At 36.1% G+C, this 21,675-nt stretch overlaps 1 protein-coding gene across 1 annotated transcript; it reads right to left on the bottom strand.

The window, feature by feature from the left end:
- Positions 1-726: 726 nt before the first annotated feature.
- Positions 727-20,361, bottom strand: LOC105228086 (tyrosine-protein kinase-like otk). Its single transcript, XM_011207703.4, has 9 exons — positions 18,420-20,361; positions 13,063-13,194; positions 12,839-13,000; positions 5,818-6,734; positions 4,212-4,647; positions 3,265-4,079; positions 3,035-3,195; positions 2,612-2,948; positions 727-2,454 (listed from the first exon to the last, which is right to left on the bottom strand). The coding sequence occupies exons 1-9, from the start codon at positions 18,481-18,483 to the stop codon at positions 2,362-2,364; spliced, it is 3,117 nt and encodes a 1,038-aa protein (XP_011206005.2). The 5' UTR covers positions 18,484-20,361; the 3' UTR covers positions 727-2,361.
- Positions 20,362-21,675: the final 1,314 nt, after the last annotated feature.

Genomic DNA, 21,675 nt, shown 5'->3' with positions numbered 1-21,675 from the left:
AAATGAGTGAATAAATATGGTTCATTTATTTCCTCTTCATATTTTCCTGTCTGTTTAATGAGCTGCTATCTTGTGTAGGGTGGTGTATACAAGGATTCTCACTTCACTAGGCTGCGTCAGTATTAAAGTGACTGCGAAAGTTCACCTTGCTACACACTCGGGCCGTTTTACTATTCTAACCAAAGGTAGCGCATACGCTCCGTAGTTCGTCTCTTGACGCTGCCTATGTACCATATGCTTCATGCCGGAAACGGATACGGAAATGAAGCATGAGCTTCATCAATTAACCCGAAAACTTCATCATACTTGTCGGCTCTTGAATTGGTACACTTAAGTATATACAAATGTGTATATACAGCGCATTTACAGATGTGTGCAAAAGCAAGCGCGGAGTTAACAGCAAGAGCACATCAATTTTCACATAACTAGTGAAAATCAAGTACGACGGTGTGTGTGTTTGTTTGCGCACAATTAGTGTTCTCTTGCGATGCGCTGGCGTTAATTTGTTTGCTCGACTTTCATTCATTCAGATTTATTTGTAATATTTGTGCAGAAGTTTAAGCATCTCGGCTGCTCCATTAAGCATGGGAAGTAAGTTGGAAAAGTGTTTACAAATACATATAAAAAAATGAATGTATGTATACACGCATTGTAATTGGCATATTTTATGAACGAATGCTAATAGAGGACAATTTAAGACAAACAAGGATTGTTTTCATCTCTATTGCATATTTTATTAGTTAATGGTTACATAAATGTATTTTTTATAAAAAAAAATATTGTTTTCCAAACATGAAAAGCTTAAATTGCACTTAGCACTAATATACATACATACTACATACATGTATGGTAAGCTACTATATATCTAATTTATAGATTTGCATTGAAATTTTAATAAAAAATTGAAAATAACTTAATAATTTTCAATAAACTTAAACTTAACCATACTATTATGACTATTTATCATGGAAGAAACCAACATACAAAAGTAATACGAATATACAACTCTTATAAAGCTAGAATAGAAACCATTCAAGAAGCATATGGACACTATTGATTATTACAACATTAGCGAAAGTTTGGTCGCGGTTGTGTTTGTTTTAGTGATAAAATTTCGATGCTTTCCGAACAGTTACGAATGATAATCATCAAATCATTATTTCCAAGTTGGGTAATACTTATAATATATATAATCGTATCTTATGGCATTTTGTCAAGTATTTGTACATAAGTATGATGTACGGCTGTATGAAGATAAATACTATGTGGTAATCATTTTTTTAAATCTTGATGTACAAGTGATTGGGCGATTTTTTCTTTAGTTTATTTGTAAATGCTTTACTGGTTATATGCTTGTACCACACACATGTATGTGGATGTAGTCTGCTTATATGGATTTAATATCGCTTCTACATAAATAAATAATCGTTGTGAATATTATGTATATGTGCACATATTTTGTATGTACAGTGGAATTTCTATGACTTATGATTGTATGCTTATTAAAATGGCTAGTAACTTATTAATATAAAGCCCTAAGATATGATTAAACTTATTGCATGTTACTCTAAATTATTCGTTGCTGATTTTTGAATCAAGTTCATACATATGGACATTGAAACAAGACTAAAAGTGCGTTTGCACTGCAAAAAATGTACAAAATAAATAAATATGAGCTCAAAGTACACATACCATATAATACATTTTGAAGAAGATGTCATTAACCACCTTACTATATATCTACAAACATACATATAAAACATGTATGTACACATGTTAATTATTCTAAGGAAAACTTAATTGGAAATTTCGGTCTGTAGCTGCCCCTAGTTTTCAATGCATTGCAAATAATTTTATAAATATCTTATAGTATGTATATAAGGGATGTGTATGTACATATTTTTGTTGTAAATGTTGTAATTAAAATACTACTTTTGCATTATTTCTGGCTATAAATATATGCATGACCAATACTTTCGTACAACCAAATCGATTATTAGTTAAATCTAGTAAATGCATTTATCTGTACTCTTCCAGTTGTCTCATAAATATTGTGGAGCTGATTGGCGGGTAATTTCTAAGAAACTTTAGGCGGCAATAAACCAGTACTCTCTATCGATGTGTTTAACACATTTTCCACAACTGCTCAGTCAAAGTCCACATACACTTATATAATCAAACCATTTAGAATTCTGGAAACTACTTAGCTGATAATTATTGGAATAAAATTTTTTAGACTTAACACTAAAATCCCTCGAAATTAATCTATGCAGCTAATTAAATGTATATATATACTATATATACATATGTTACTTACACGTAAAATCATATTTTAAGTAGAAGTAATATTATTTATGAAAATTATTTATCACCGTTTTGCATTGCTTTACTGAGCGCTGAGCACAGTTGACTAAATGAGGGTCGTTCCTTAGGGTTCGAGTTCCAGCAGGTAAGCTATAAAAGAAAGAAGACATACAAAAACCGTTAAATTTGTATTCAAATGCATTCATCAACATTCTTAAAACAAAAAAAAAATGTTCTTAGTAAATTAATTACGAATAAATATTAACTTATTTTAAGTTATTATATGTATCATGAATGTTATACTCACCAAAATATCCTTGAGACCATCCGGTGTACCACTTGCACATGCCCAATCTAAATTGCCCGATTGGCTGCGTTGTATGACTTCTTCGTTACTCAGCTCTTCGAAAGGAACTTTCGTGGCCTGGCTGAATAATTCCCAAACAACGACGCCGAATGCAAAGATATCACTCTTAGTTGTGAAATCGTCCTCTTGAATACATTCGGGTGCTAACCAACGAATGGGTAGAAGAGTGTTGCGATGCTTGAAGTACTCGCGGCTGTATTTATCCTTCGATAGGGCGGGATATGATACTTTTACAATGAAATCACTAGAGATGACACAGTTACGGGTAGCCAAATCCCTTAAAAAATTAAAGAACGACGATAATGGTAAATTAAAATGCTATAATGAAACTTCTAAAGTGTCATGTGAATGTAAAATTCTTACTTGTGTATGAATCGAGCCCTATAAATGGCATCCATACCGCGTGCAATTTGGTATGCCACCGCCAAAATTTGTCCGGTCTGCAATGGTGGAGGCGATTGAGCAGAATTATTTGAAGTATTTACTTTTCCGGCAGTGGCTAGAAGAAACTGCTTCAGATCACCCTATTTATAGTAAAAATTGTATTAATAATTAAATTAAATCCACTGTTATAATTTTAATGCTGCACGCACCCAATCAGTGTATTCTAAAACCATATAATGAGGATCTTTTTCACGACATAAGCCAAATAATCGGACCACACCTTTATGTGAAATTGCACGAAACATATCGATTTGCCTTTTAAACTCCTGACAAACATTTTCATCCTTAAACTTATTCAAAGCCTTAACCAACACTAATTTGTATTCATCTGTTGTTGTAGAAGTCGTATCACCATCGGCACTTCCTGTTTCCTGCTCTTCCCGTATCTCTTCGATGTCATCCATTGACGTTTTCGAGCGTCGTTTTTCGATTGAAGTGATTGCAGAATTATTATCGCTGCCATTGTGTCTTTCCGATTCGATATCTTTTTCATCTACTTGGCGAATAACCGAAGCTTTCACCTTCCCTACAAAAACATCACCGAACTCTCCGCGACCTATTTGTATCAACTCCGAGATACCAGAACGTGGCAGAGAAAGCTGATCCAAGGCGTGCGAACGTTTTGAGCCTTTCGAGTGGTTACTGCAAGCAGTGTCATCGGATTTCGCTGCTTCATTGCCGCTGCCACGCGGGTTGTTGTTACCATTTACTTTGCGTACTTTTCCCGAAGCAGCGTGATCTGGCAGGCATGGCTCGTTTTCGGGTAGTTTGCCCATCTCACCGGACTCAGGGTTATCTTTATTCGCTTCATTAAGGCGTGCTTTACGCGCTTGACGGCGAAAGCGGCACCAAATCATTAAACCAACAACCAAAATTATGTAAGCAAAAGCTACTGACATGGTGATGAGAACAGCTCGTGTAATTAGAAAGCCATCACCGGATTCTTCCGATGTTGCATCAGAGGCTGCAATAGTTACGAAAATATAAGGGAACCGTTAATTAAATATTTCGCTCTTAAGAAACCCCTAGCCCAAACTACTTCTTGCTTTATTATTTTTAAAGTCAATTGAAAATGATTAAAATTAACTTTACTCACATTTCACAACGAATCGCACTTCTTCGCGCTTCAGTCCAGCACTGTTACCTATCGTACAACCATAACGACCCTCATCGTCCGGCTGTACGTCACGTATTTCGAGCGTGCCATTCTCCAAGAAGCGAAAGCGATTCTTGTCCGTATTATTCACGCTTAAATACTTCAAGTCCTTATCCCATTTTATTGTTGGTTTGGGATCGCCAATTGCCTGGCAGTGCATGACCGCCACCCCCATTTCACCAGTTTCGATAGGACCTTCGGGAGCAACGGAGAATCGTGGTGCCACTACTACATTTACGGTAACAGTGGCATTGATGTGACCTTGCGAATTACTCGCTACACAGGTGTAGTTACCGCGGTGCTCAGCACTGACGTTCTTGAATATTAGCGTACCGTTGATGTCATCGATTGCCTCGGGCAATTGAGCACCAGATTCCTAAACGCAAATTGATGAATGCAATGTTAATAAAAATATTTTGTATTACTGATTACTATTTAAAATATATTACTAAGTTTGTACGGAAATTTCAGCCACATGTAGCCCATATGTGCACACGTAATAATCCATTAAGGATTAAAAAAATGTTATATATCCAGAAAAAACCACAACTAGGATGAATAAATGTAAATCCTTTGAAGTTTGTGGATATGTATTAAAGCAAAAAAGCTGTGTTTTCAAATTTTTTTCAGGCGTTAGAAGCAATTTGTCGATTATTTGTTTGAACCATACCCTTGAGCTCGTCAGCTTTGTGGTATCTGCATACTATAAATACTATGAGTGTCCGACACGTTGGCGTGCGTTTTAAAATAGTGCAACTATTGGACCACCGCAGGTAATCATACGTCTATGAATGTATTTTTGTGCATAAAAGCGGACGCTGAAGCAATAGTCCAAACTAATTCGCCTTGCTGTTCAGATGTTTTTGTGTTTATATTGGCTACAAGTTTGGGTAACCGCAGTTTTCATTTTCCAAAGTGAATCTATCACTTTGTGCTGCAGTCAACCTGAAAGTAATGCATGAAGTTCTAACCTATCCATTAAAGTCCTTTTCAAACAGTACCATAAAATATACGGTACTAAAGTTAATGGATATAGGAACTATATGAATTTGTGGGGCCATAAACGAAAGTTGGGACTAGTGCAGCTGATTTCTAACTTGCAGTATTTGATGATTAAATTTTAAAATTTATTAAAACTGTATATAACCATAAGTTTTTCAAGTTTAGCAATACTTTTAGAGTTTTTTATGTGATATTTATTTTCTCTTTGTCAAAAAACAAGAGCCAAGAAACTCAGTGAGGCATGTTGAAGTTGCCTCTTTTCTCATGCCCATTTGATCGTTTATTGTGCCTTTGTTTGAAAAGTGAACAGAAGCATTCACCAAGTTTTACTTAAAGTAGACAATGGTAAGTGAAAAAGCCGTTGAGCTTTTGTGGCACTGCCATATTGTTTGAACATTTAATATTTCATCTTTTCGTTGTCTGTAGCTTGTGCTGAATATTCGTATTATAATGACCATCATCAGCAGCAGCATGTAAGCTCTTTAGCATGTGTAGGATTGTATATTTAATGCCACTTTACTTGTGGCATGCAACTTCTACTCACCCGTATCCATTTGACATTGGGCGATGGAGTTCCTTGCGCCTTGCAATGCACCTTCCCAACACTACCCAGTTCTAAGTTTTTTGACGTCGGTTGCGGCATGAACTTTAACTGTTCGATGACTTGTAGCTCGGCAGGTTCCGAAGTAATGGGGCGAAGACCGTCCACGTAGATTTGACAAACATATTGCCCGGCATCGCTTGCAAACACATTGCTGAACAGCAATGAGCCATTAGATCTGTTGAGCACTATACGAGTATCTTCTCGTGGTGCCAATTCCTTGCCGGTTTCAGTGGGTGCAGACAAGGATGTGGTAGCAGATGCACCGAGTTCCAACATACGAAATATTTTACCGTCCTTTCGCCACCGTAACTGCACTTGATGATATTTTTCCGGCACTGAATGTAAGCAAATCATTTCTGTAGGTTCATTCTCTTTGACTTGCTTGCTGACTGGTCCCTTTGTGATGGTAACATCTGTAGCGGCTGGTAATTTGTCCTCGCTTGTCTGGTCACCGCGCTTGCCACGGCAAAGAAATATCTGTTTCATGGTTTCTATGGGCAATTTTTGATTTTTCTTGAGTCGCGGAATGCAACTGGAAGACGTAAAGCTGGCGATATCGCGTTCAAGCGAACCACTTTTGTTGTTCGACCATTGTAATACGTAGCCTTTCTTACTCATCGCACGCCCAGCGGCATTAGAGGCTATACAGCGATAGAGTCCGCTATCTGCGGTACTGGGTTGGCGTATAATAAGTCGATTTTGTTGCAGTTCAATATTTTTGAGGGTACTCAATTTTTCACTGTTGCGGAACCATTCGATTTCGAGCATTCCGTCGCCAGAAGAGCCCTCCACATGGCACTTGAGAGTGACTTCATTGTGATTGCTGCTTAACAATTGCACGGAAGCTGCTTGAATCCCTGCAAATTGGCGAAATAAGATATTAAAGAAAGGTAAGAAGGAGTATTGGCAACTGAAGTGGCTGGCAAATTAGGGTGGTGAACGAATTTTTTAAGTATGAGTATAAAAGCTTTGATTGATTGGCAGCTACTTAGCTTGGAGTGTATAGCGAGAGTAGTGTAATCAATTTCAATATACGAATACATAGCGCTAATAGAAATTATAATCATGTATTTCATCCTGCTGCATTCATATCCATTATAAATTAATAATTAATAAATTTCAATACTATATTTACGTCTAATTTCAGTAGTTAAGGATCGATAGTCGAGGTACACATAGTTTGTTATGGTGTTGTACTTGTACTTCTTAAGTTGTGTAAAATTCAATGTTTGTATGAATTTTTTATATTGAACAAGTAAGGAAGAGCTAAGTTCGGGTGTCACCGAACATTTTATACTCTCGCATGATAAAGTGATAATCGAGATTTCATTATCCGTCATTTACATATTTTTTTATTTTGGTTCCTAATGTACATATATATTGTATTATACAGAGAAGGCATCAGATGGAATTCAAAATAGCGTTATATTGGAAGAAGGCGTGGTTGCGAACCGATTTCACCCATATTTTGTACATGTCATCAGGGTGTTAAGAAAATATTATATACCGAATTTCATTGAAATCCGTCGAGTAGTTCCTGAATAATGGTTTTTGGTCCATAAGTGGGCGACGCCACGCCCATTTTCAATTAAAAAAAAAGCCTGGGTGCAGCTTCCTTCTGCCATTTCTTCCGTAAAATTTAGTGTTTCTGGCGTTTTTAGTTAGTCGATTAACGCGCTTTTAGTGATTTTCTGTACATGAAAATGCCTGAAGGAAACGACTCTATAGAGTTTGGTTGACATAGCTATAGTAGTTTCCGAGATATGTTCAAAAAACTTAGTAGGGGGAGGGGCCACGCCCACCTTTCCAAAAAAACTACGTCCAAATATGCCCCTCCCTAATGCGATCCTTTGTGCCAAATTTTACTTTAATATCTTTATTTATGGCTTAGTTTTGACACTTAAAGTTTTCAGTTTTCGCCATTTTGTGGGCGTGGCAGTGGGCCGATTTTGCCCATTTTCGAACTTACCCTTCTTATGGAGCTAAGAAATACATATACCAAGTTTCATCATGATATCTCAATTTTTACTCAAGTTACAGCTTGCATGGACGGACGGACAGACGGACGGACGAACAGAGAGACATCCGGATTTCAACTCTACTCGTCACCCTGATCACTTTGGTATATACATATAACCTTATATATCTGACTCTTTTAGTTTTAGGACTTACAAACAACCGTTATGTGAACAAAACTATAATACTCTCTTTAGCAACTTTGTTGCGAGAGTATAAAAAGTATATGAACATGCAGAATGCCTGCAGACACATAAATAGAGTGCCGGTAGGAAATTTCAAAATTGAACTCACACGTATAATTTACTTAGCAATTAAATTTAAAAATACTTCTGCATATACATATATAAGATAATTCACGTAGATAATGCCAATTAACACACCAATATTAACTGTCGGCTGCCATTCCTTTGCGTAGTTAGTTTTCAGTTTACGACAAGAAGTTCCAGCACTATGTACATACATACAATATATACGTTGGTACATTTTTCTAGTCTCCTTTGTTTCGCTACCTATCCCTGACGGACCAGCGCTCGTATACTCGTACTAAGTAAACAAATAGGTTAAATTTATCAATCAATTATACCTTGCTGCAGCGTTTGTAATTAACATGTTTGCTTTATTTTTAGCCTTACAAAAAATTTGTTTATAGTACGATGTTTGGAAATGCAGTGCGAGAAATATTTCACTTTGATTGTTCGAAGGTAAATGAAGGTGTTAAAAGACGGATATAAATTTAACGCGAAGTGATTACGGTGCAGCGCCTTTGACGATGCAAGGAGAGATGTAAGTTCAATTGCCTTTCGACTTGACGAATATAAATGGAAGTAAATACATACATATGTATGTACATGTAAATTTGCAAGCAACCATCTATATCACACACATATAAATACATATGTAAATACTACGAAACTCGTTTCAGTAACACAGTGAAACACCCACCATCCCAGTGTGTTTGTGAGGGCGTGGCAAAAAATTATTTAAAATGTATTCTTGGAGTCAGAAGCTGCAACTCAGAACTATATTTCTATTGAACTAATAAATGCGAGACAATCTGTCAGTTATTAAATGTCAGCCAGGAGTGAATGAATGACAATTATCCTATTAACATAGTTTCCGACGGCACAGGCGCAAGACAATTTCTTTGCTATGCTCATTGTACGTATTGTTCTTTAAAAAACTGTCTCAAAACACCAAATATTAATAAGAACTGAAAATAGTGGGATCTATAAATTGTATACAATTTTCTTGACAAATTTTATGAAAACTAGTCCGTTTATCAAAGATAATTGAATGAAATTAAAAATATTAACCAAAATAGTATTCGAAAACGTTGTGATTATGAAATGAGGACTGTTTACTAATTTGAATTACCGACTTATTCTGGCGATTTTATAGTAATTATTTAGGGCAATTTTCTCAATGTCTGATTAGCAGTCGTTTATTAGTTGAGTTCTGGAAAGAAAAATGTTCTTTGGGGAAAGAAAAAGTCTTGGTTAAGTATGCCAGAACTTAACTGACAGATGGCTGCTAAGCAGACATTGACAAAAAAGTTTAATGGCTTAAATCTAAGTTTATTTAGGTATTTTGCTAAGAATAAAATAAAAAAATTAATTTTTATAAAAAAGTGCATATATGTATGCCCTTACATATTCCCTGTGTTATTCATACATAATTCGTATTAAAATTTGAAATTTTTGTTCAATGCCTAATTACTTTGTCAAAGATTATCTCGTTGCTAACCAATTTTCGTTTTTATGCAATATTAACACACATTTTCTCACCGTCTCCACAAAGAAGCTGTATATGCTACCCTATATATGTACATATGTACCTGTACCACCCTGCCACCCAATTGAAGTGAACATAACAGTCAACAGCACTCCAACCCACGCATCAATGTAAACAATAAACGTCAACAACAGGAGAGCAAAAACAACAAAATCAATCCCCTTACAACAAAGAAAGCGAACAAAAGCAATAATATTTGTCTGACAATGAATGGCAAACCAAGGATCCACTGAATGTCGTTGAGTATGAATGAGGACATTGAAACAATCGCCAACAATCGCTAAAAACAATGTTTGCAAAGTCAGTCGCTGCTCCTATACAATTGGAATGTAATCTTCACGGGGTTGCTTGTCTACATCTTGAGAGACGTAATACGCCAAATGCCACCCAATCACTTGGCGAAAAACGAGACTCCATACTTCATTTCTCAGACTTATCTTCTATAACCAAATGGTATTTAAGGAACACAAATATGCATGGAAGTGAAACTAAAACATTAAGGAAATGTTGGAAAAATCAGAACATTTGTAAAGAACACCAGAGTGTATAAAATAATCGTATTACACCGATACCTACATACATACATATGCACAAGCGGGCTTATAAAATTGAAATTGGGGTGGCCGGATAACACTAGAAGACGGAGAAAAGTCGTTAAATGCAGCAGAGCGGCATGAAAACATAAAAACAAAATAAAAAGGCAAATCGTTAAAAACGGCAAAACATCAGCACAACCCAACAACTAACGAAATAAACATTCTAACGACCCTCCGCACGCCATGTCCCACTGCTTTTCCATCACCCACCCGCATACAAACACTCGTAACAAGAGTATGTAATACTTGTTATGCACACACATAATCATATCCCACACACATACAGATATGTGTGTACATATATACTGTGTATTTGCTACGTAAAGTTTACCAACATTACAGTCGCTTATAACATTTACACCCGGCTCGGCTTGACTTGAATACGAGAAGCTGGCATTTGTTCAGAATTGTGCACCAACTTCCATTTCATTTTCGTTTTCAACGCCGGAAAAACGCATAAAATTTTACGAGCAGCAGCTGAACGCAGACGAATAACAGAATAATAGCGGGAAGACAGCAGTGTGAACAGTGATAGCGGTGGAGGCAATGTCGCCTTCAGCAAATCATGAAATAAAATTGACTTGGCTTGGGCAGAACCACGTGAAGTTATATGTATGTGCGTATATCAAATATACGCACACACATTTAAAACCAAATAAGAACAAGAAAAATGGCGGCAAGGGGTGGTGGCTATGTAACATACATGCCTACGTTATTATACTCTGGTATTATGTGAAATGTTTTATATTTTTCAAGACTATTGAAAATATAAGTATATTCTGAAGATCACATAAAAATCTTATAGGTTTGCATTTAAATTACATTAAATCAGTTGCAAATCTTTAAAATAGACCCTTTTTGAGCCAGTACAAGCATGCCAAATTTTCCAAAAACTGGTTTTATGTCTCGGCTGAGATGGCTTCACCGCATTTTAATTTTTTCGTTAGAACAGAGTGGAAGTGTGTTAAGAAAATTTGAACAAGTGTGAAAGTGGCCTCCAATTTTTGAATAACGTAATCACAGGTGACGAGTCAAGGAGCTTTGAGTATGATCTCGAGACAAAGAGGCAATCTTCCGAATGGCACGCCTGCGTCTCCTCGCCCAAAAAAGGGAAGAAGGAGCAAATCCAAAGTGAAAACGATGCACATTGTATTTTTTGACATCAAAGGCATCGTCCACCACGAATTTGTTCCTCCTGGACAAACCGTCAAGACCCAGTTTAACGTGGAAGTCCTCAAGATACTATATATAAAACAGCTACCTAACTAAGGCCGGCATCCCAACGCTTTCGCAGCCGCCCTACACAAAATGTGGTCCCCTAGACTTTTTTGTTTTCTTCCCTGAGAAGGCCGATCTGAGGCAAGTATTTTGAGACGACAAAGGGCTATTCCTGAGAATGGCTTCCGTGATGCCTTCAATGCTTGGAAATCGTGCTGGCAGCGTTGATTCGACACAGAAGGAGCCCATTTTAAAAGTTTTTAAAGCATTGTAACGAATTCAATGCATTTTTTTAAATCGACTCAGTCCTATTACTTTCCGGAAAAACCTTGTATAGTATACAGTAAAATTTGACATCAAAATGTAAGAAAATCAGGCGATTATCGAATCTATTCCCAATGAACATTTGTATAATGCAGATGAAGTTTTATAATAAGGCAAATTCCTTCCATATAAATAAGTGTATAGAAATTGTGTTCATATGTATGTACATACATATGTTCTATATTTATGTACATACATAAATAACGAGAATGCGCTCGAGACGTAAATGATTTGTTGAAAGACATTTGGAGAGAGAAATCGACCCATAATATATGGAAAGACAAATGAAGAGGCAAGTTGAAAATTAATATTATTGTAAATGGGGCGAGCAAGTGCAGTTGGAGCGCCCATTTGAAGAATTGACACGAGGCACCTATAGGTGCATATTCTACTACGTGTGTGGAGCCATATTTAATGTACTGACAACAACAGAAAACAGCGTAAAAACGACGGGGAAAACTTAAACTACATACAAATAACCACAAGAACATAAACTTCAGTCAATTAAGCTGAAGAAGTCTGCAACTTGGCGCTGATGTATCTTATGAAAAGTAAACAAAACGAATATAAAACATCACTAAATCGAAAATCTGTGCAACACATGCTACCAACTGCTTATTTTGGAGCTATCTTAACATATGTTATATCGGCATTTCGTATTGAAGTGATTTTTTATTTACTTATGGACAACTGATTCGCGGTTGTTACGCCAACTCGCGGTTCAAAATCAAAAGAAATGAATGCTTATGAGTCTATTAAGGCTGAAATTAATAAACTGATAAAAAAACCAGCTTGTTCGTGACTTCGTAGGACCTAATTTTCGTAGCAGATCTGTCAAGACAGACGTTACTCACTTTAAATATTCATTATTTGATTATGACTACGAAATTTTATTCATTTTTATTTATAGAGTTTAAATTAATTAATAAATTAATATAATTAAAAACTTCAAGAGGAAAGAAATGTATATTGTTTCCAATGAGTTTAACTAATGTTTGCAAAAGTCTACTTACATATTACATTAAGTCGCGCCGGGGGTGAAGCTTGACGAGCTCCACTTGCTGTACTAGTCGCTATGCAAACATAATCACCGACATCGGTATCGCGCTGTACTGTCTCAATGTGAAGATCTGATTCCAATTGTCGCACACGAGTCGAATTTTTTACCGGCACATCTGAAGTCAAAAATATGAGGTTAAAGACAGGCATACCTCATATAAAGCATACTTTTACTTACTATTATGAAGCCAAGCGTAATGGAGGCCATCGGCAGAACTTGCCCGACATGTAAACACAATTGGATCGCCCTCTACGACGGTTTGACTTTGAGGCGTAGTGATGAATCGCGATGACTCTGATTGGGCGGAAGCTGTAGGATATTATTTGAATTAATCAGCTATGTATTTTATGTGTAATGAAGTTAGATCGTTTACGATAAAAATGATACTAATTTGAAATCGAGATATGCTTTAATGATGCTTCTGGCTTTGGCAAAAGTTTTAAAACTCATTTAAAGCTCAACGACGCGCAAGCACTTGTATTTGCAACAGTCAACAATAACGAACAAATAACCAACCTTTCGGTTGCAACAGTAGGGACAAGCATTTTTTTACAAAAGAAAGAGTAACGCCGAACCAAAAAACAGACAGGAAAAAAATAAAAGTCGCACAACAGCAAGACAAGAGTGCAAACCAACTCTCGTTACGGGCAAATTGCAGAACAACGGCACGAATAGCAACAACATGGAGGACCGCGTCTGCAGCCAGACAAATAGCGATGGCAGACAGACAGCCAGGCAAGGGAAGCGGAAGGAGGAAAGGAAGTGCACGGGCAGACATCACAGCAACCGACAAGCTCACAAATGTTTGAAATATGGAGCTACACTTGCATAAATATATGTGTATGTATGTATGTATATGCACGATTACCAGTAGACATATGTACATATATACACCGGTATGATTGGACATGCAAGTTCGAGCCCGTACAAACGTACATTTGTTTACGAGCATATTCAAGTGTATACATACATATGTATGTGTGTGTGGAGTGATGTTGGAAAGCATTTGAGGTCGTCGCCATCCATTAATGGCTAGAAAAACTTTGTACTCAGTGGTAATGGCTAACACACACAATCGACGGTCTTGCGACTTCTGCGGTTGTTGTTTTTGTTGTTGTTGTTGTTTTCGTTCCACCTTTTATGAGGACTTTTTCACGGTTTTTCGATCCTCTCCATTATGTGTCATGAAGCCATAAAGACAGCAACTCAACCATTCGCATTTCCAATGACAACTGAGTAAACCTTTTTTTGAGAATTTTACAGTGTACACGAATGTTTATATGTACATATGTATATCCACATATGTTTAAATACATGTAGGCATTCAGTTGTCGATCAAAAATAGTTCTGATTAAGTAGTATACTACACATACAGTTTTTATACCCTGAACAGGGTATATTAAGTTTGTCACGATGTTTGTAACACCCAGAAGGAAGCGTCGGAGACCCTATAACGTATATATATAAATGATCAGTATGTTGAGCTGAATCGATTTAGCCATGTCCGTCTGTCTGTCCGTCCGTCTGTATGTATCTTCACCAAATTTGGTAAAGATTATTTTCTAGAGCAACAATGTAATCTCCGAAGAAATTGTTCAGATCGGTTAACTATAGCATATAGCTACCATACAAACTGAGCGATCGGAGTCTAGGGCTTGTGTGGAAAACTTTCGCATTTGACGTGCTATCTTCACGAAATTTGGCATGGATTACTGCTTAAGGTAACAATATAATCTCCGAAGAAATTGTTCAGATCGGTTAACTATAGCATATAGCTGTAATACAAACTGAACGATCGGAATCAAGTTCTTGTATGGAAAACTTTCACATTTGACAAGATATATTCACGAAATTTGGTATAGATTATTTTTTAAGGTAACAATGTAATTTCCGAAGAAATTGTTCAGATCGGTTTACTATAGCATATAGCTGCCATACAAACTGAACAGATAGTTACTAACAGAAATGCACCTGTGAAGGGTATTTAGCTTCGGTGCAACCGAAGTTAACGTTTTTTCTTGTTGGTATTTGTTGTTGTCAAATTTATGAAGAAATTTTTAATTGTTATGTTGAATATATGTTATTACCCCATTTATTTTATTATTTTAGAATTATTCCGTATTCGTTCTAATCTTCAGTGGATAATACATCTCAGATCATTAAGGAATTTTTTTATTGAGGTAATTGAGCCTTATCAAGGAAGGCATGCTGAAGTAAAATTACTGTATGTGCATATAACATAAAACATATACTATATGCAGATGTACAGATGCTAAAAAAATTGCTAAAAATCTTTAATGTAAACCTTTAATTAAAATCTAAAAAACATCATATTTTCTCGAGGAATTTTTGTTAGGTCGGGCCAGATTTACTTTGATTGTATGAACGCATCAAAGCTTTAGACGGAGTATGGTGAAGGTACGAATACAATTCACTCAGAAGATCTCTATAGCTTTAGCAGCATATTACCTGAGTTTAACGGATTTCGCAGAAGTGTTCACAATTAAAGATGAATGCGGGCTGTTAAAATTGGGGCGATGAGTTCAAATTGTTCGTATATACAGTTTGGAAGAAGGTAGAAGCGCAAGTTTCCAATACTATCGCAACAAAAGTCGCACGTTAGTGTCCAACATTTCACACGGATGCTTGTGATCACATTGATGAAGTTTGCCCGGCGAATAGTAAGAATATGAGGAACCAGAAGATGAGGTAGTATGTAGTACAACAAAAGTGCCTACACCAGATAATTAGGCTAAACTGAGTGGTCGGCAGACAATTGGCGCGCGGACATACAAACTGACTGTTGAATACAAAAAATGTCTGAAGCTGCTAAAGGGCTTATTCGCTACAGTGGCGTAACGTACAAACAGGTAATGCCAACTTATTGACGTTGCACAAATACTTTTGTAACCGGTGTCTTACGTGTAACTGCCTAAGTACGTTTTAACGCTAGAACCTCGCGGGAGCGTATGCGTATCGCTGCCATAAAATGCATCGGTAGTAATATACATATATGTATATTCGTATGTTTGTTTTTCATCTTATTTGGTATGCCAAGAGCGTTTTTTCACACATTTTTCATTAAATGCATACCTTTTGAGAACTTGTGATACAATTTTCCCCATGTCACATTGTAATTTATGCAACGTAGTGGCTATGCTGGAGACCTGGCAATTTGGTTCCGATTCGTCCTTACTTGGATAATTCCCCCTCAAAGCATATTCGCTACGCCCATGAGAGTACTCTGCACCGACCTAAACTGGCGCCGTTTGCTGCCGCTACATTTGAATGGCAGCAACTGCATTAATGGCAATCAGCGGTGTTGTCTTTGCTTTTATTGTTGATTTCGTTAGCCCTGCCGTGGCTGCTGAAAGCATTTTATTGTACATCGAGATTCGCGAAAGTGATTGTGCATGAATCACAAGTGGAAGAGAAACAATGGATGATACCATTTGTTGAGGAATGAAAGCAGATAAAAAATTTCAGGCATAATATCTCAGCAACCGTAAATAAACAGTCAATAATTTGTATAATTCTTAAACTTATGCTTTTAAGTATCGATGAACCATTACTGTATGTATACTATTTCATCGGGTTTTAGAAGAAATGTGTAGGCGTATAGATATCTGCTTTTGAGATATACATAATCGCCTAAATCCCTAAATATAGAATCGCGAGTGCCCAAGAATCGCTCACAGCAGAAATATGAACCTTCAAAATTCCCGTAACATACGAATTGGACTGTATAAATAATATAACGACGTCAAAACAAAGGAGAGAACCTTCGTTCCTAATAGATGTAGATACAACAGCTTAGAAATTATTTAATGCGAAATAAGCAGATATCGAGAAATGAAACTGAAACTTTAGAAGAAACTACAGATGATTACTTGCAACGACGGCGGCTCAAATACAAAGGAATAGTGAACAACATTGTTTGCAGTACCAAAAACAAGTTTCTAATAGTATTTCAGTGTTGTTCTTAAGTTTGTCCTTTAAGAGTTCTTCAAGTGGACTAATTTATGACAAGTTATTTATGCAAACCAACAAATACAAGATTTAAAGTAGGCACTGACAGCGACTGAAAGGAAAATATTGTCTTGTGGCCGCACAAGGAAACTCGGAAGGAGCGTAAGAAAACTGAGTTGGGTACGGTTTACAAAGGCATTGTCAGTGGCTAATTGCACATATGGAGGAAGCACATTCGTGCATAAAAATAGATCCGACTTAATATTACACAAAAGAAGAAATCAGTAACCATAGAAATTAATTCGTTTTATACCAGCATGGCAGCAAAGAAGACAAAGCGAAACGAAACGGAAAGAACCATAGTGCTGAACCTAAGTACAAGTATTACTACTACTTACTACAATGGTACAACATAGTATAATAATATAAAGCTGCCACATAATAATCACTTATACATATGTATGCATGTATGTATATGTGAAAATTTATGTACGCACTACATACGTGAAGAAATGGGTATGTGCATAGATAAGTATACTATACATAAAGGTAGCATAATAATGCCGGCTCTTTAACTAATACTGTCCTTTAGAATCTTTAGGGACTTGAGTAGCTATTTAAATAAATTAAGATTCGAACGAAGTAATTGTTACATTCTCAATACCTGTTTCATGTTACTTTACAGTTGGAAGAATAAGAAATAGGTTAGAAGTCATAACCACAATTCAGAAGGTGGATAATATATACTATTTTGTTGTACCTAGTAAGAGTAGCGGCGTAATTTTAATATACATGCGATAACAGGTTTGAGACGAGCTTTTGGAACAATTCGTTACATAGTTATTGACCGCCAAAATTTAATCAAGGCACCTACTTTGCATATCCACAACATTTTGGTACACAACTGCTAATGCTAAACTATGTAGTTTTGGCAAAAAACACATACACACACAGTCGCCCATTAAAAAAATAAAAACATTTAGATTGTTGTTCGTAATAAACTTAATTATGTATCTTTATTTATATTCACAGGTAACTTGAAAGTGTGCATGCATGTCAAGACCCCCCTGCTTCGATAAATATATACTATTACCCTATAAAACTAGCCAAGAAGAACGTTGATTAGCTTTGACCTGGCTGAGTCAGTCACACACATCCGAAAAATAAGGCAAAAAGTATAATCAAATTCGAGCGTTTCAAAAATTCGTTGGTGGGACAAATCTGAAGGAATATATTACAAAAAGGTTCAGTTAGCAATTTTTTTTTATTTATGCATTTGCGGATTCTAGACACAACAGGTCTTTCAGAGCGATTCGTGGTGATCGCTCATTATAAGTATTATTAGTTTGTTATAAGGTATTATTTTCACCTAACTTTAATTTAATCTAGTCACACACGATAAATCTATATAAACATTTACGTTAAGATGCCTAGGTATCACCTTTGAGAGCCATGAAAGTATGTGTGACACTGATACAAGTATTTATGTACATATACATATATAATTTTATATACATATCATTTATCATTTAATTGTGATTAGGTTTTAGTAAAGATGTACTCACTTATTAATTGGAGTACACAGAGTGCTGTAGTCAATAACCAATTAAGAGTGCGGGCAGAATCCATTTCGATGATCGGATAATTTTTCTTAGATCCAGAGGTAAGCACGTAAAATTATGTATTTATTTTTACTGGCCGCGGGTTCGCAACGATCACATTGGCGTAAATTTTCAACGAAAACGATTATTATGCTTGAACGATGGTTTTTAATAATTATACACAGAAATATTACACCAAACAGGAAAACAATAGAAAACGCTTGGGTATGTGTATGCGTGTGGGGCGACAACCAACTCACTTCACTTGGCACTTAAGCAAATATTTGTTGTTTTCCTGCCAATATTTATTTTCCTCAGTACATTTATACACAGGCACGCAACGACATACACGTATCTAGAGATAAACACATTTCGGTACTTCGGTAATTTTGCACTTTTTGGTCAGTGTAGCCGTAAATGCATCGATGTTTCTGGCAAACGTTGATTGTTGAAAGCCGCAAGTTTATTTAGTACCGTTTTGGTAGGGAAGTTGTTGGATTGTTTGATGGTTCACTTTTTCGCCGTTGCACTTTTCAAATAAACGCGTTTCTTATGTACACACTCACTACAAGCCTTGGGTATTCACTGGTTTTTGCCTATTACTTTAACTTTCTGACCGGAGCGAAGGAGAAACCAGAGATAAAAATGCATTCGATATTTGTGTAATTAATAAAGTGATGTTGTTGTACCACACCGGCATAGTATTTTTGTAATCTTTTTATGGGTATTGTTTGTATTATTTAACTTTGATATCGAACCGCGCAATGAGAAATGGTCGCGGCCACGGCTCTGGCGACGCGTATGTGTGCCGAATGTGATAAAAGGAGGCGTGCGGCACGATTGATGACACTATCGTTTGTGTGGAATCATACCGTTAACAGCAATCATACCGTCATCAGCGAACTGAGAACTTATGGGTGTGCGTGTGTTGGTATGTGTTAAACAAATGAAGCTACAATCGTCGACTTTGTTGCCGTCGTCGGTAATTGTACGCGCTCATGAATGTACATAAGTGCATTTGCTGCTTTAAGTGTAATAGCTGATGCGTATGTTCGGTTGTACATATGTATATGGTATATCCATAAATGTGTCCATAGAAAATATGTATCGCGAAGATGTGCGCGGCGTGTTAATACATACCAATGAATAGCGTCTGCAACTGCGACAAATCGACGCGAGACAGTTCAATTACCTTCGTACAGCTTAATTAAAAACGTTTGAATGAATATGCCTTTTATCGAAAATTCACTGACAACAACGAAAATTATTCTTAACGCATACGATAAATATTTTTTGTTGTTAAATGTTTAATTTTTCATAAAAATATTAAATTTTATTTTCTAATTATAAACACATCCCTCTCATAAATGAAGAGTTTAATAACACGCGCGTATTCAGCACGAACTCGACCGTATTCATTCAATGTCCGACAAGAACTGAAGTTGAAGAACAGGAACATAAACGGCTAACCAGGCAGCCAGGCAGCAATGAACACCCAAACGCTAAACAACCACCCAGCTACCATTCGGCATCTATCCTATTGGAGTATCTCCGCCAAAAGCCGGTTTCCAATATACTTATCTCTCCCAATTTCTCTATACGCGGTAGGTACTTTGAAATGAATGAGAGAACAAAACAAATTGGAGAAAATAAATTCAGATGAGTGTATTTGTATTTATGTTTTTATGAGAAATGTTGATACCCTTTTCCGGGAGAGCAGCTTTGTTATAGAGAACTGGATAGTGGGAGCTAAGATATGGCTTCTGACATGCACTGTTAAATAAAATCCATATGGTTCAGCTAATGAATATACATACATAGTTACATTTTAATACGAGTGAAAAGTTCTCATTTTATATAAGTGCATACATAGGTAGATGTACACATATTTATGTACATACTCACATATATTAATTAGTGCAATCAGACGTTATTGATAAGAAATATTATATTTGAATTTCAAAAAATGTTTAAAACAAAATTTTATTTTCAATCGTGATTATACAATATAAATGAGAACTACCACTTCTCATGATCGGATCCGAACTAGTGAGTTCCTTCTCATGTTTGCAGGAGACCATTAAGGCATCTTTCAGAAAAAGAAAGATGAAGAAAGGGATAAGGAATTATTTTATTCTGTATAGAGTGTAGAGGAGTATTTGTACTCCATTTTCAAGGGATGTAATATCAATTACTCGGGAAATTTAAGAACAGCTTTCATCTGTTCCCTTCTTCGAGAAAATTTAATTTCCTTTTGAATTGCCCGTCTTAACAGCCAATTCTTTCTTCTTGGTATTTTAATGTACACATTTAGTATACAATATTTCTCTTGCATGTCTCTCGATATGTGAAAAAATTAGTAAACTCTGTGCAACATTCATTTGTATAAAAAAAGAAATATTATTTTCGATTGTGAAAAAACATGTTATTGTTATTAGCTATTTAATATTAATTTATTTTTGTCGATGAAATGCTTTTAAGTATTGGGATCTAAAGTTAAAAATTAATATATACATACATGCCTCTTACATATGAATTTACATTCATGCAGCAAATTGGTAAATATTTATGCATATTCGTATTTACCGTAAAGCAGTACAAAGTGAAAATATTTCATTGAATTATGATGTGAAATATTAAAAAAGATGTGCATTATATACATATGTATGTGTGTATATGTATGCATTGAAATCAAATACAAACTTCACACCTTGATCTTTGCGATCACTTTGAACTCGCAGCAATTAAAAGCATAACACAGCGATTTGTTTACTTTCCAACATGTGCGTATGTATATGTACATGTGTATGGATGTATACAATACCTGCACCCTCGACAGTCCAATCATACACAACATAGTATGCATTAAAGTATGAGAATGTGGATATTGTCGTATCACAAGTGCTAAACTTTTTAATGCCTTATTAATGCGGCCACATAAAGTAATGAATTCAACCGCTTCCAGTTTGATCGCATTTTTATAGCTGTTTCAAAAAAACGAACGCTTCTGTCTCACTGCAATCAAATTTTACGCAGACAATTTTCTATTCTTTTTTTGTGGGACGAGAACTTACTCGTATACGAGGTTCGGTCTTTCACATGTATGGTACAAAACTACAAACGATTCGAGGTGTCGATCGATCTGTACGCATCTTATGGGGGTCACTACTTGTTTACTTGGCGCGTTCGCTGCTGGTAATGCAATGCTTCCGTTTTTCCT

This window comes from Bactrocera dorsalis, chromosome 3 (genome assembly GCF_023373825.1).
Source record: "Bactrocera dorsalis isolate Fly_Bdor chromosome 3, ASM2337382v1, whole genome shotgun sequence".
In the NCBI taxonomy this organism is placed as follows: Eukaryota; Metazoa; Arthropoda; class Insecta; order Diptera; family Tephritidae; genus Bactrocera; species Bactrocera dorsalis.
The sequence above is the reverse complement of the archived record's forward strand: the minus strand, read 5'-3'. Positions and strand labels throughout refer to the sequence as shown.

Coding starts and splice junctions, on each gene's coding strand:
- LOC105228086 (XM_011207703.4), bottom strand. CDS start 18,483: ATGGATTCTGCCCGCACTCTTAATTGGTTATTGACTACAGCACTCTGT. Junction 4,080..4,211: donor AGTGCGATTCGTTGTGAAAT/GTGAGTAAAGTT, acceptor TAACTATTGCAG/CCTCTGATGCAACATCGGAA. Junction 3,196..3,264: donor TTTTAGAATACACTGATTGG/GTGCGTGCAGCA, acceptor TACTATAAATAG/GGTGATCTGAAGCAGTTTCT.